Raw genomic sequence first — 15,080 nt, 5'->3', positions numbered from 1 at the left:
GGGGGGGCTGCTACGTTTTCAGCACTCAGTTAAGCCAGCCCAGAGTCCCTTCCCCAGTCCAGGACGTTGGTAGGATCCATGTGGCCATTGCTGTACCAGCTTCAGATGTAGTGGAAGCTAGGGATGTCCTAACCCATTGCAGTCAGCTGGTGTGGCGTCAGGTAACGGTGGTACCTGGAGCTGGGGGCTGAAGTCAGGAAGAACAGAAGAGAGAAGAGGGAGAATTCTTCTTTTCATCTTCTCCAGTTTGCCATTCACATGACCGTCAGACAACTTAAAATTTGTGAACGTAAATCCCGTTGGGAAAAAAATCTACCTGCATGAACTGTTACCTCCCTGAGAATGACACCTAAAACACTTATGGCTTCTAATAAAATGTAGAAGTTGAGTTGGGGCACCTCAAGTACCAGTCTTTCCTGATCCCCGTCTTTCCTTTCTTGTCTACTACAGTCAGGTTATTAAAACATTTACTTTCCATTTCTCTGTAGACCTCCACATTCTTGGTAAGTCTTCGATGAACTGAGAGAGTGGACTGCCTCACCTTTGTAAGAACCCCCTGTAGCCTCCTCCTCTGACTATTCCTTCTGGAGCAGGAATCCAGCGCAAGGTTAGCCCTGTGCCCGCTGCCCCTAAGTTGCCCATTTTCTCTTCCGGCTTAACTGAGCTCTTCTGCCCCGGCAGGGTTCCCTAGGTCTGTGGAGTAGTCTTAGTTAGGGAACCGTCCACACTGGTTGCTGGCACTGAACCTGCTGCCGCTGTTGGTTCTGAAAGTTAAGGGTGTGACCACGGGGCCCTAGCAGGACTGATGGCCCTGCTGCCCCTCCTTCCTTGCCTGCCAGCCTTCAACTCCACCAGGCCTAGAGGGACATGTATGCCTTCACAGGCAGCGGGGCTATTCTTCCTGCCTGTCCTCCTCCACCTTCTTTCCTGCTGCCCCCCTCTACTTATAATTACCATAATCATTTAAAAATTTTGCCTGATAATGCCGCAGTGTTCTGTGCAATGTTCTGGGTCTTCCTTCTCGAATCACTGACTTTTTAAAATCGAACTTTCTATTTTGAGGTAATTTTTTTTTAAAGATTTTATTTATTTATTTGACAGAGAGACACAGCGAGAGAGGGAACACAAGCAGGGGGAATGGGAGAGGAAGAAGCAGGCTTCCCACGGAGCAGGGATCCCAATGCCGGGCTCGATCCCAGGACCCTGGGATCATGACCTGAGCCAAAGGCAGACGCTTAACGACTGAGCTACCCAGGCGCCCCTTGAGATAATTTTAGATTCATGTAAGAAATAATACCGAGATCCTATGTACCCTTTATTTAGTTTCCCTCAGTAGTACACTTTGCAAAACTGTAGAACAGTATCATAACCAGGATATTGACATTGGTGCCGTGAGTCTACAGAATATTTCCATAACCAAAGGAATCTCTCATAATGCCTTTTTAGAGCCACTCCCACCTGCTTCTTAACCCCCAGCAACCACTAATCTGTCTCCATTTTTATTCCGTTGTTATTTCAGGAGTGCTTTGTAAAGGGGCCATACCATCTGTAACCTTTGGGGATTGGCTTTTTGTACTCTGCATAATTCCCTGGAGATTCATCCAGGTTGTGGCATGTACCAGGAGTCTGTTCTTTTAAATCACTGAGTAGTATTCCGGGTGAGGTTGTCCCACAGGGTATATTCACCTTTCAGGCTTTGAAGGACGGTCTGCATTGTTTGCAGTCTGGGGTCATTATGAGTAAAGCTGCTGTAAACATTTGTGTACAGGTTTTTGGGTGAACGTGAGTTTGAGTTTGCTGGGAGAAATGCCTACATGTACTGTTGCTGGGTCGTATGGTAGTTGCACATTTATATTTTTAAGAAACTCTTTTCCAGAGTGGCTGAACCGTTTTATATTCCACGGGCAGTGTATGGGTGATCCGGTTTCTCTGTAGCCTCGCCAGTACTTGGTGGTGGTATTTTCCACTTTAGCCATTTTGGTAGGTAGGTGATAGCTATTGTGGTTTTAATTTGCAGTTCTCCAGTAGCTGATGATGTAGAACATCCTTCTTCACGTGTTTATTTGCCCTCTGTACATCCTTTCTGGTGAAATGTTTCTTCAAGTCTTTTGCCCATTTTCTATTTAGATCATGTTTCTGTTTTTTCGCCGTTGAGTTGTAGGAATTCTTGTTGTATACTTGATACTAGTCCTTTGTTGGGTATGTGGTTGCAAGTCTTTTCTCCCAGTTGTGGCTTGTCTTTCCATTTTTTTAAAAAGTTTTTTTGAGGGCACCTGGGTGGCTCAGTTGGTTAAGCGACTGCCTTCGGCTCAGGTCATGATCCTGGAGTCCCGGGATCGAGTCCCACATCAGGCTCCCTGCTCAGCAGGGGGTCTGCTTCTCCCTCTGCCCTTTTCCCTCTCGTGCTCTCTCTCTCTCAAATAAATAAATAAAATCTTTAAAAAAAAAAAAGTTTTTTTGAAGTGCAGTTGAGCCTTTGCGTCTTGTAAACAGGTCTCTGGCAGAGCAAATGCTTTCAATTCTAATGAAGTCCAGTGTATCTGTTTTCCCTTTTACAGTTCACGCTTTTGGTGTCAAGCCTGTTTCTCGCTCAGTATCCTGAAAGTTTTTTTCCTGTGTTTTTTCCTAAAAGTTTTATACTTTTAGTTTTTGTATTTAAGCCCATGATCCATTCGGGTTCGTTTTTATATAAGGTTATGAGACTTATGCTGAGTTTTGTTGTGGTGGTGGTTGTTTGTTTTCCCCATGCATGTCCTCTGCCTCTAATACCATTTGTCCAGAAGGCTGTCTTTCCTCTGTTGAATTGCCTTGGCATCTTTGTTGAGTATCAGTTGGTGTGTGTGTGTGTGTGGGTGTGTGTGTACACACACACTTAAAAAAAATTTTTTTTTAAAGATTTTATTTATTTGACAGAGACACAGTGAGAGAGGGAACACAAACATGGGGAGTGGGAGAGGGAGAAGCAGGTCCCCACTGAGCAGGGAGCCCGACGTGCGGCTCGATCCCAGGACCCTGGGATCATGACCTGAGCCGAAGGCAGACGCTTAATGACTGAGCCACCCAGGTGCCCCACACTTTTTTTTTTTTAAAGTAAGCTCTATGCCCAGTGTGAGGCTTGAACTCACAAACCCAAGATTAAGAGTTGTATGTTCTACGTACTAAGTCAGCCAGGTGCCCCTCAATTAGGTGTAGTTGTGTGTGGCTAGTTGTGGGTTCTGGGTTCTGTTCCATTGACTTACATGCCTGTCTCTCCACTAGTACCACACAGTCTTGATTATAGTGACCATAAAGTGTCTTGAAATCCAGTACACTGATGTGCCCGACTTTGTTCTTTTTTCTCAAAAGAGTTATTTTTCTTTAATTGAAGTGTAGCTGACATTCAGACTTGTTTTTAGCAATCCCAGTTCTTTTGCGTTTCCATATAAATTTTAGAATAGTCTTGTCTATATCTACAAAATCTTCTGGGATTTTTATAGGAATTAGGTTAAACCTGTATATCAGTTTGGGGAGAATTGTTACCTTTACTATGTTGAGTCTTTCAGTTTGTGAACATTTATTTATTTTAAAGATTTTAAAAATCTATTTATTTGAGAGAGAGAAAACATATGTGAGCTGGGGGAGGAGTGGAGGGAGAGGGACAAGCAGACTCTGTGCTGAGGGTGGAGCACGATGTGGGGCTCAATCCCACAACCCTGAGATGACCTGAGCCAAAATCAAGATGCTCAACTGACTGAGCCACCCAGGCTCCCCTCTCCATTTATTTAGATCTTTGATTCTTTTATCGTTTTGTGGTTTTCATCATACAAGTCCTCTAAATGTCTTGTTTTGCTCTTTTTTTCCTTCCTAACAATTGTAAATGGTGTATTTTTCAGTGCTTACATGTTCATTACTGACATAGTGAAATACAGTTAATTTTTCTATATTTATCATTGAACTCATTTATTGGATTCAGTGTTTTGGGGGAATAAATTACATTGAGTTTTCAGGTATTGAACCAGCCTTGCATCCCTGGAATGAATCCCACTTGGTCAGCGGTATGATGCTTTTTATATATTGTGAAGTTTATCTGCTAATATTTTGCATTAGAGTTTTACATTTATATTCAATTTTTTTGGTACTGTCTTTGGTTGGTTTTGGACAGGAATATTAGCTTTATATAATGCACTGAGAAGTGTTCTCTTCTATTTTCTGGAAGAGACTGTACAATTAGTGTTCATCTTTCTTTGAATATTTGGTAGAATTCTTCAGTGAAAGCATCTGGGCCTGGAGATTTCTTTGGGGATTTTTCTTAAAACACCTTCTGGGCTCGTAGAAGGACTCCATCACTTGGTGTGATAGGTCCCTGCTGGCTTTCGCTGACACCATCCGGGCAGGGCTGTTGGGACAACTTACTACAGCTGCAAGAGGCTAGAAGTCTGGGCTGCACCTGGACTTGGCGTGGTGGTTGGCTGGAGTAGAGCAGTCATTGTCTAAAAAGTTTTCTCTTTTGTTAGCCTGACCCTCTCCTGGTTGTTTGGCTAGTGATAGCAGGCTTTACTTGGGGATTTTTTCTTTTTTTTTTTTTTTGGTCTCTACCTTTTGGTGTTTCTGGGTTGCCAGTTTCTTCAGCTCCAAATGTGGGAGTTATATGAGGCAAAAAGAAACCAAGAGAACTCATCACTGTGTCATTCCTAGGGTCCTGAGCTCTCTAGCCAGCCTACCTTCTCTCTGCGTCTCAGAGTCTTTTAGTGTCGGTTTTATATATAATGCCCAGGAGTTTTCACTTGTATTTAGTGGAGGGAATAGGGAAAGGTACGTCTATCCCCTTTTCCCGGAAGTTTCACTCTGTTTAAACATCCTGTGTAGCTGCTGTGTCTTCAAGGAGAGATTCCATAATTCCATCACTAGGTTCAGCCCGAGCCTTCCAGCCTATGATTCTCAGTTGTTTTTTGGAACTAGGTGTCCTGGGAGCACAGCATCCTACTTGACACTCCAAGATTGGTCTCTTCTCTCCAGCTCAGACATTTCCACAGATCCTTGCCCTTAGCCCACCTGTGAAAGCAGTTAGGTATGAGGTGGCGAATCTTTCCTTTTCCCTTTGTCATCTGTGGATCCCAGCGTCCGAAGACCCCACAGTCTCTCTCTGGAACCACCTTTTCTCGGTTGAGCACGGTCACCATTACCCTTTCATGTCTCATTTCCATTTAGATGTTGACTCCCGTTGCTGTTGGAATGGGGCCTTCCGGGAGTTTCCCAAGGGTGCTTGTTGGAACCTAGCAAAGGGTCTCTTTTTCTCTTCACCCCAACTGTGGCCGCACGTGCTGGATCGCCTCCCACTGTCTCCCCACACGTGTGCGTTCAGCCTTTTCAGAACTTACGAGAACATAATGGAATGAAGGAAGGTTTTGGTGGCATTTGCCAGTTACTCCTCCTCTTCCAAATGTTCTGTGGACCATCTCTACAAACGTAATGATTGCACAGGGAATCGGAGTGCCACTTTATTCGCAACTGGCCCCTTGCTCAACACACCGGCTGGTGCAGGCCTCGCCTCTGCTAGGAGCTGGGTTGGAATGTATGGTTTATTAGCTCAGGGCCAAGCCAGAGTCCAAGTCCTGGAATTTCGTCACACTCTGACATGTGATAGAGACAGGACCCCAGGCACGCTTAGCCTGGGGTTGGACTGCCCTGCCCATGTCTGCCGATCTCCCAGAGCAGCAAGCAGCTGAAGGAGAGGGTGGGATGGCAAGGAATCTTGGGTGGGTCATTTCCCCGCCCAGCCGCGGGGAACCAAGCAGTCCGTGTAAATGGAGCCACACGTCCACTTGACTTTGTAACACCAGTAAATCTGCCCTGCTTGGAGGTTTTTATTCCAGCCTATCTGCTCATAATAATCCATGCTTTGGGGCACATGCAGAAAAGGAGTGGGTGGAAGGGTGGAGAAGCTTCCCTGTTCTCCATGAAGTATTTAAGAGCTGACAACTGTACTGTTAATAATTGATATTAAAATGTATCAGAATGTCATTGCTTCACCTTTCAGTAAACCCATGACTAAATTTAGCCAAGTACAGACGAGAAGTGCATACTGTAACCTCTTAACTGGTAGAATGTTTTCTTCCTGTGGAATCGACATCAGCCATAAGTCAGAGAATGTTACAGGTCCTCTGGTCAACCCTTTTGTTTTACAGCTGGAGAAACAAATGCCCAGTGAGTGGCACAATGGGGACTTGAAGCAAGGTTTCTTTATAGCCGGTTCATTATTCTTTCCGCTTTGTCACGCCAACAACCTAGGATAGAGAAGCATTTGATGGTGGCAGGCGCCATAAGAATTATAAGAGAATGGAATCTTGGGTTCTAGCCAGATCGGCTCCAAGAGTGCAGCTAGAGGTGACTTTTCTGCAGTGATCCTCATTTTCAGGGATTGCTGATTCAGTTTAGTTTCTGAGCATCATTAACACAACACACCACGTAGATTAAATTATCTTGAGCAGCCCCAGTCAGCCCTCATTTCTAGACATACTGTGCCCAGGCAGCTGCTTCGGGAAACCGTGGAGCCCACCTCCATGCCCTCGCCCACCCAAAATATTACTAGTCGTAGACTCACAACTCTTTCTTGGTCCTGCTCTTCTTCTAAGTGCTTAATTTAAATTCCGGTCGGACTAGTCCTGTCCCAGTTTGCACTTTAGCGTTATCAACCTTTTCTCCCGTGATTATCATCTGAGTAGATTATATGTGCTGACCATACCGCTTTCTGCAAATTTGCTCTTTCAACTGTCAACTCTTATTAGAAATTTTTAGTGGAGCAGAATGATTTGAGGACAAAACCACCACAACCCACCAGTTTGGAAACAAAAGGAGAAAGAGTCATTTCTGTTATAAATCTTGCTTTGTGTTATTTCCAGTCTGAGTGAGATCTGAAATGACATGCTCTGTCTGTGTTTTCATCATGAAATAGGATGAAAGTGAGAGCCAGAAAGCAGACTGGTGTGCTTTATTATTACTGATACTATTTTGGGGGTAATTTTGCCGTAGCCAGAAAACTACAAAACTGCTGTCAATGGGACAGAAACCCATTTATGTAGCACGGGGGGGCTATTAACACACAGTGTTTTGACCTTCAGACCCACTGTTTCAGGCTTCTGCCCGCTTTGGTGTCTGAAATGTAAGCACAGTACATGGTGTATTTACTCCTGTTTCTCTAGCTTTTTTCACCCTTCCCAGGCAGTTTTTCTCCTTAAAACATGAATTGAAACACAAAAGAATTACTTTCCTCGTTACCCAGATAATTCCTGTGGCATGCGAGGAGGATGCCAAGCCCTAGCATCCTGAGTCCTCAATAGGGCTGTGATGTGCCCCCTTCCCCTTCCTCCCAGCCTGCATCCACGTGCCAGCTGCAGAAAAGGCACCGTTTGAGTACTTATCACGTATGGAATGTGATTTTCTTCTCAGCTTTATCTTCCTGTAGCTTTCTCGTGTTACTTGACTATGGAAAGGTAATATCTTACTTTAAAAAGTAGCAGTTCTCTGAGCAAATGAGTCTGCCCCAGTGTAGGAATTAGCCATTTATTAACAAAGTACTGAAAATACTTTAATATAAGTAAAATGTCAGAAGACACATGAAACCACTTAGTGCGTTTTATTATGGGTTAACCCTTGAACAATGTGGGGCTTAGGGGCAGCGCTCCTCATGTAGTCGAAAATCCACGTATAACTTTTTACTCCCCCAAAACTTAACTACTAATAGCCTACTGGGTTATTTTAAAGTTTTTATTTAAATTCTAGTTAGTTAACCTAGTAATGTAATGTTGGTTTCAAGAGTAAAATTTAGTGATTTATCACTTACATATAACACCCAGTGCTCTTCACAACAAGTATACTCCTTAACCCCCATCCCCTATTTAGCCCAGCCCCTGCCCACCTCCCCAACTACTAACCTACTGTTGACTGGAAGCCTTACTGATAACATGTACAGTTGATGAACACATATTTTGTATGTTATGTGTATTATATACCATATCCTTATGATAAGGTAAGCTAGAGAAAAGAAAATGTTAAGAAAATCACAAGGAAGAGAAATTACATTACAGTACTGTACTGTAAAAAATCCCCATGTAAGAGGACCCGCGCAGTTCAAACCATGTTCAAGGGCCTACTGTATACTTTTCTCTATTCAAACAGTTAAGTACTGTCACATTAAACTGCGTTACCCATCTTGTAAATAGCCTCAACTTGTAGAGAATTAGAGTTTTCGGATATATTTTAGTTCCTTTGATTTTAAAAAAAGGGAAGGAAAGTCAGATTCTTGTAAACCGCAAAGAAATTCCGGCCTGTCCCCGGGCTACTATATCCCCCAGATCCAGAGAACAGCTGTCATTGCCACGAAGTCAAAGGATCCCGGACAAGCTAATGGGATATTCTCATTAGTGCTATGAAGATGCTGTGCCGTCGTCTAGGGATGCAGGGGTAGCACCGCGTTATCGAAAACAGGTAGAGTAAAACCAGCAGGAAGTCCAGGGAGTATAGCCAGGCACTCCTCATGTGAGTGTAAAACGGTTGATAACACAAGCATCAAGGAGGAGAATGTCCACAACCAAAATACCATGCTTTTCCTCAAAATGGAATGGAGGGAAGGAGTGGCAGCAGGTACCCAGAGAGAAATGTGGGAGCAAATACAGTGTCTGTGCATGAGTATAGAGATAAGACCGTTATCCAGTGTGATTCCCCAGTGACTGAATTCTCCCATTTCAGTAATTGCAGACTGTGGCCGCATTTTAATTTGGGGTGGTGGTGCCTACTGGCCTCCACTTCCTCCTTGAACTTCTGTGTCTGAAGTGGGTAAGGAGCCTCAGCCAAGGGGAAATGGGTGAGTGCAAATACATGGAGCTAGTCAGTGGCCGGGGCGGGAGGCGGGCGTGGGATGGCCTCCAGCAGCCCTCACAGAGCCCCACGGGCCGGACTGCCCCGCCACACCGTGTGTCACGAAGGGACCGCTTCCCCTCTCCAGGAAACGGGTATGAGCAAGGTTGGTATTTGTCGTTGGTATCTGTTACTCTAACACGGTTTTCGTAGTCTTTGCAGTTAGAGAATCCTGCCCTAAGGAACACTCAGTAGTTCATAAAATCTCTTCTTGTATCATTTTGATACTCAGTTAAGCTGCTGGCAACAAAACCTCTTCGCCAGTATTTCCATGACTGTTTATATATGTATTATAAATAAATAAATGTCCAACAAGGAAGATTAAATGATTCATTGTGAATTTTGTATGTATCATGAAGGATATTTGTTGATAGATCTTGACAAGAGATAATGTGGAAGTTATTTTTAGCTTTTTTTTTTTGAAGAATTTCTTTTATTTGTGTTGCTGTTTTTCCCTATTATAAACTAGTGTAGTCATGTTGCTTTAGATAAAAGAGAAGCTGTAGAGATGGTGTCCACTCGGATCCAAACATAATGGTCAGGCAGTTCTAATAGATTAAGTAGTGAGCTCTCAGGTCCAAAAATATACATAGCTTCCCAGTGATCTCACTTACCTATGTCCTAGATCATTTTGAGAATCGAATGGGGTGTTGTATTTGCATGTATCTAAAGTACTTCATCACTTGGCCTGTAGTGGAATGGGGTCCATATCTAAGGTGTGTGTGGAAATGCAGACGTATGATTCACTGCCTGGGATTAATGACCATGTGGCAAGAGCAAATAGAAGACCTGAGTTCAAAGGAACCAGTGATTACCTGTGAGAGTGTAGACATCAACAGGATCTTCTAATGCATGAAGGTGCAGATGGCTTTTCCTTGTTGTGGCTTGTTTTAACCTTGGCTGTATGTGTTGTTAGAAAAGGAATGCTTTTTTTAAAATGACGCTGGCCTCATCAAAGCTGCCTGTAATGTTCTTATTTTGTGATTATAATAAACATTTTGTGGGATAACATTTGTATTTAGTCCTTTCAGGAGGAAAACTGGACAGATTTTTCAGGCAAATTTCTGGTTTTCGATAGTTTCAGTTGCTCAAAAATTTAAAACCTTAATTTTGGGGGCTTGATTCAAAGGTTAAAAGAAAAAAATCTTTAAAAAATTTTATAACTCTGTCATCAGTATAAAACGTCATTTTAAATCTTAGCTAGAGTCTGTATTTTGAGGATTTCTTTAACTGACTTTAGTACAAATTAGACATTTTAGAAGGTAGTAGATACTTGTTACATTACTGTCTAACTAGAATTTGAATATATTTTATCTTGTGCTGTGTTAGGTTTATTTTTGGGGTGGATGCAGTAAGTCCTAGCTTTATATTTACCTTAAGTTTTCTGTTCTTGTGTTTTAAGAATATGCCATGTTTACTGCTTACATCTAAGGGGATGAAAAATAGTATGTTTCACTTTTAGTGTGTTTCAGTTTTTCCTGATTAGTTAAATGTAGGGCCTTTTCCAAAGAGCATTTCTGTCTTTATTTTATATGGGACTAGATTTTAAGCTTTATAAAGTTTCAGTTTAATACTGAAATTTATGTATCTGAATTTGAGTTCATTGGTTTTATTATAAATCCTATAATGTCCAGCTCATCCATTGAGGGACCAACTCAAGTAGAAGAACAACAACTAATTGCTGTGGTCATTCTTTTGCATTCCTGTATTTTAGATTTTAGATTTCAGGTAAATGAAGTGACTGGGAAAAGAAAGGGGAAGAAAGAAACAAACAAACTGGATTAGTCTCTAATTAATTTTTATTATTCTGAAGAAAGTTTTTTATGGGTTGTGGGAACTGGCTACTCTTGAGATAGATGCTTGTAAACTTGTAATTATACATGAAAGCTGACTTGCTAATATAATTTGCAAGATTACCTTTCCTAATACCTCTTCTCTGCACTGAACAAAATGCAAATGTAACAAAATTGGAAGTCTACCTGAAGCTGATAATTAATTCTCTTTACCTCATGCTTTGGGGTGACCCGGACTACATAGTAGTACCTGTTATTTTTATTTTCCAGAGTAAGAGGAATTACATTAAACGTTTAACTTTCAAGTTTTGCTTTTTCCTTGGGCTTAGAATCCATGATAGCAGTATTTGAAATGAGCGATGTGCAATTATTTTGGGGTTTTAACCACGCTTCTTTGCATATTAGAAAATACTTCGTAGGACCAACCCTGTTTCCCCCTTTGGTTTATCTAGAAGACTTGCACTATCTGCCAGATGCTGCTTCCTAACCAGTGCAGTTATGCATCACACCAGAGAATCCATCAGCACAAATCTCCCTACACCTGCCCCGAGTGTGGGGCCATCTGCAGGTCGGTGCACTTCCAGAGCCACGTCACCAAGAACTGTCTGCACTACACACGGAGAGTTGGTTTTCGGTCAGTATATTGTTCACTTACGTGCAAGTAAAGCCTGTTCACTTGTAACTGCACAGCGTCTCGAATTTCAAGGGGTCTCTGCACACCGTTTTCAGGGTCGTACAGTGATACCTCAATTAACAGATCCTCTGGGAACCTAGTTCATGTGTGGTAGAGTTGATCTGTTTGAGTCCTTGTGGTATTGGCCCTCTGGTCCCCACAGAGCTGAGGGTAGACGGAGCCCATCCGCCTGCAAAACTGTGCATGTGGCAGCATTCAGCTTTGATGAACTGTTAGAGCTTTTTCTTCACCCTTTCCAGCATCCTTCTGTTGTCACGCTCTCTGCGTTTTAACCCCTGTAAGAACACCATGCATTTCTGTACCTCTTAATACGTCTCCTCTGATCAAAACACAGGGTGCATTTTCCCTTACTTTTATTTCATCCCATCGAAGGATTGGGTGTTGGCCCTTTCCTAACATCATTGCTCTTTGTGGAAGAACCTTCTACCCAAGGTAAACCTTCCTCTGTCCCTTCTTCCCCATTACCCAAGTCTGGGCGTTTCCCTTAGCTATGGCCCCTTTCACTGTCCCCTGAGAATCTCAGATAAAGTCTTTTACAACATCTGGCTATCTAATGTTCATTTAGAGGGCATGGAGTGATGATGTACTTGAGCTTCACCTTCCATGTTGTGACCTTCTGAAATGCATTCCTGTGCCTTTTATATTTTGACCCAATGAAGGTCAGCCAAGAAAACCTGCCGTTGCTACACAGTGTCTTTGTTAATAGAGGTATTACTGTACTGTGTGTTTATCTGAAAATTAAGTGTTTGGTTGCCTGTAACTTTAATGTTAGACTGTTAATACACGGTGCTTTCTTCTAGTTACATAGTCATGATATTTTATAAAAGTGAAGTCTGGTTGGTATAATTTGATGGTTTTATTTCAGTTACATTTAGGTTACGGCATCATCAATGGCTCTGTCCGTTTCTCTAACCCTAAGAGAGACTTCGTTCCCATTTTTATCAAATGCCTCCAAGCCAGGGACGCACAAATGCTTAATGCATTGGGATCTACCCTAGTAGGAAACGTTTGGTTTGGAAATTAAGGAGCTAGAGTTTTTTGTGTGGCTGTTTTGCCACTTGGTGGTAGTTTACATATTCTTTCTGTACCATGGTGCCCCTGTCTATAACATCATCGATGTGGTGCCGCTCCTTCTCCACGTTACAGATGATGGAAATGCATGCTCTAAGTGCTGAGGAAAGGTACGCATTGAAGGTGCCCTTGATTCCGCAAAACCCGTACGCAGCGATACCTTGGTTCTTACCCCGTGTTTTGAAACTATCATTACTGGGTTCTTTGTTTAATAGTGAAAAGCAGTTCTGCACCCTTTTCTCTGCAACTCTTTTAACAGATGCCAAACTTCCCTCAAATGTTTATTTTTTGAGTATAATGAAAGTAAACTTAGGCTGGAATGAATAAAGGAAGTAGGACTTCTGCAATTCTCACTATTCCTGGTGTCTTTCCTAAATTAAAACAAGCTCTGCACTCAGGCTAAAAGTAATCAACTCAGTTGGGAAAGCCTATCCCTTGCTTTTCTTTTCTTCCCCCCCATTCAGAGAGTTACTTAAATTTGGCACTTGGAATTTAAAAAATGTTTGTGTTTAGTATATTTTTTTCTTGGACTCGAGGCTTAGAAGAGCTGTAAAAATGCTTCTGTGTGTGTATTCTGCGTAGTTCATGTTGACCTCTTTAGGTGGGAGAAAAAATATTTGACCTTAATTTTTTTTCCTGCTGCTTCATGTAATGGTCCTGCCTGATATTTGGCAGGGACTTAGCAGCCCCTTGGCCTTGTTATTTCTCCTCGCTCTACACACAGAGAAATACTCTATACGCAATCATTTTCACTTTGTTTTTTCTTCGGTCAGAGAAGGCTCTCTTAACAGAGCTCCCGTGCCTCACTTGTCTCTTCGTGACTCCGTGTGTCTTGTTTTTTCTCTTCTTGATCATATCGCATCTCCTAGATAGTGAGGGGGTCACTCCTAGCTCCTGGTCGATTTGGTAAAAGTCCTAGGTTTCCATGAATTTTCCTACTTTTTGATCCATTGGATCTGCATTTTGAAAGGGGGTCTATAGGATTGTATATTATAAACATTAAAAAAAAATTTTTTTTTTTTAAACGTGAAGAGAAACTTGATTGGTACCCAGAACACAAAGGGCCTCAGGTACATGAAATATTTTTTAATAGACAAGATTTTAGTAGCATGAAGATACTGTATGAACCCTTCAAATTCTGTCTTCTCTTTGTCTGTCATCTTTCCATCTCCTGTCGGCCTCTGTGCCCCGGAAACTTTTCTTCTACCTGTGGGCCGATATTTTACAAAACTCTCTCTTTTTGTAACTGGTTTTTAAATTCTCTGCTTTCTTTCCTCACGTTAAGGAGGGTTTTCCCGTGGTCTCTGTGGTGCTCTTTGGGCCTCCTCCTTCAAATGTTGTCTAGATGCCTTTAACTTCCGGTTTATTTTCCTTAAGATTAAATCTCCCTCCCAGTCTAGGCGACTTCAGAGAATTAGTTCTTTGTTTCTTTTTGCCCTTCTTGGGTCTTTGCCCTTTGAACACCACCTTTCTGCCCTTGAGGAAATTGTTCTGTTTATGGTGCCGCTGTGGGAGGACCCTTCTGTTTCATTAGTGATCCATTTTTGTTTGATGGGATCCTCCTCTTACGTAGGAATCAGGCTTGTAGGGTTGGGAAGAACTAAAAAGTGACTGAGTTCGACTCTTCTCTTTTTACACACAAGAAACAGGCCCAGAGAGGATCAGTAACCTGTTTAAGACAACACAAGTTCAGGTTAACCCAAAATAATTTCAGTGTGCTTGGGTGGCATAATAGTTCAAGTAGATAAGATAGAGGAGCTTTCCTTAATTATTCTCCTATTATGATTTAGTGTTTTTAATGTATATGCTGTTGAACATTATGCCTTAAGTCATTTAAAAAATGCTAACACACGAATTACGATTTTTATGGAACGCTTGCAAAGCTTAACGCGGCATGCTTTATAGAACCCATATACTTCAGAGAATGCCACTCCTGTGTGACTTTGGAAGCATCTCCATGAATTGGAGGGGAGGTTCTAGGAATGAAAGTACCTTAAATTCATGCAGAAGTAACGGAGCACTGCCTGCTGTCTTCAGTCCCTCTTCCCCACGTCAGCCCCCACCTTCACATCCAGGAACGTGTCTGCTCAGGTGTGTTACAGGCTTACCTCCACAGACTCTCAGCGTCTCCAGAGCCCACCCTCAGTAGTTCTCAGGTGTGAACACAGGACGACGAGGTCATCAAGTGGATATGTAATCAGTGTGCTGAGAGTCCCTGCATGAGAAAGAAGAGCTTGGGGAGAAACATACCTAAGCATCAGCTTGTTTCCAAAGGACTAGATATGATCAGTTCACGGGCTAATCACATTATCACACATTCAAAAAGTAAAGTTAACCAGAACGACTATTTAGCTATGTTGATTTTTCAGAAGTTTTTAATTGATGTTATTTCTTAAAACAAATGTAAGTGTACCTGAACTTATTTTCCAGGAGACAAGCAGTCTAGGTGGTTAACCTTCTCTACCCAACAGGCCCCCTTAACTCCAGAGCCATTGACCAGCATCAGTGTGTCCCAGGAGACCATGGCCATGGCTTCGAAGCCTGTCCTGATTTGTCCTCTCTGCCCCTTTGTTGATGGCATGTAGGTTGAGGCGGTGAAGATTTCTTCCATTGGCAATGCCATTTGGGCA

General features: G+C 42.5%; 1 protein-coding gene across 7 annotated transcripts in view; it reads left to right on the top strand.

Annotated features, from left to right (window-relative positions):
* Nucleotides 1-15,080, top strand: part of ZNF532 (zinc finger protein 532) — a 106,663-nt gene that overhangs the window by 52,545 nt on the left and 39,038 nt on the right. For all 7 annotated transcript variants that reach the window (XM_034996102.1, XM_034996108.1, XM_034996104.1 and 4 more), the window contains one exon: nucleotides 11,138-11,319. In XM_034996102.1, coding sequence (XP_034851993.1) covers nucleotides 11,138-11,319 — 182 coding nt within the window. The remainder of the gene's footprint in view (nucleotides 1-11,137; nucleotides 11,320-15,080) is intronic.

The sequence above is a fragment of the Mirounga leonina genome, unplaced genomic scaffold (assembly GCF_011800145.1).
Source record: "Mirounga leonina isolate KUSES-001 unplaced genomic scaffold, KU_Mleo_1.0 Mir_93, whole genome shotgun sequence".
Classification (NCBI taxonomy): domain Eukaryota; kingdom Metazoa; phylum Chordata; class Mammalia; order Carnivora; family Phocidae; genus Mirounga; species Mirounga leonina.
This window is presented reverse-complemented; position numbering and strand designations above follow the sequence as displayed.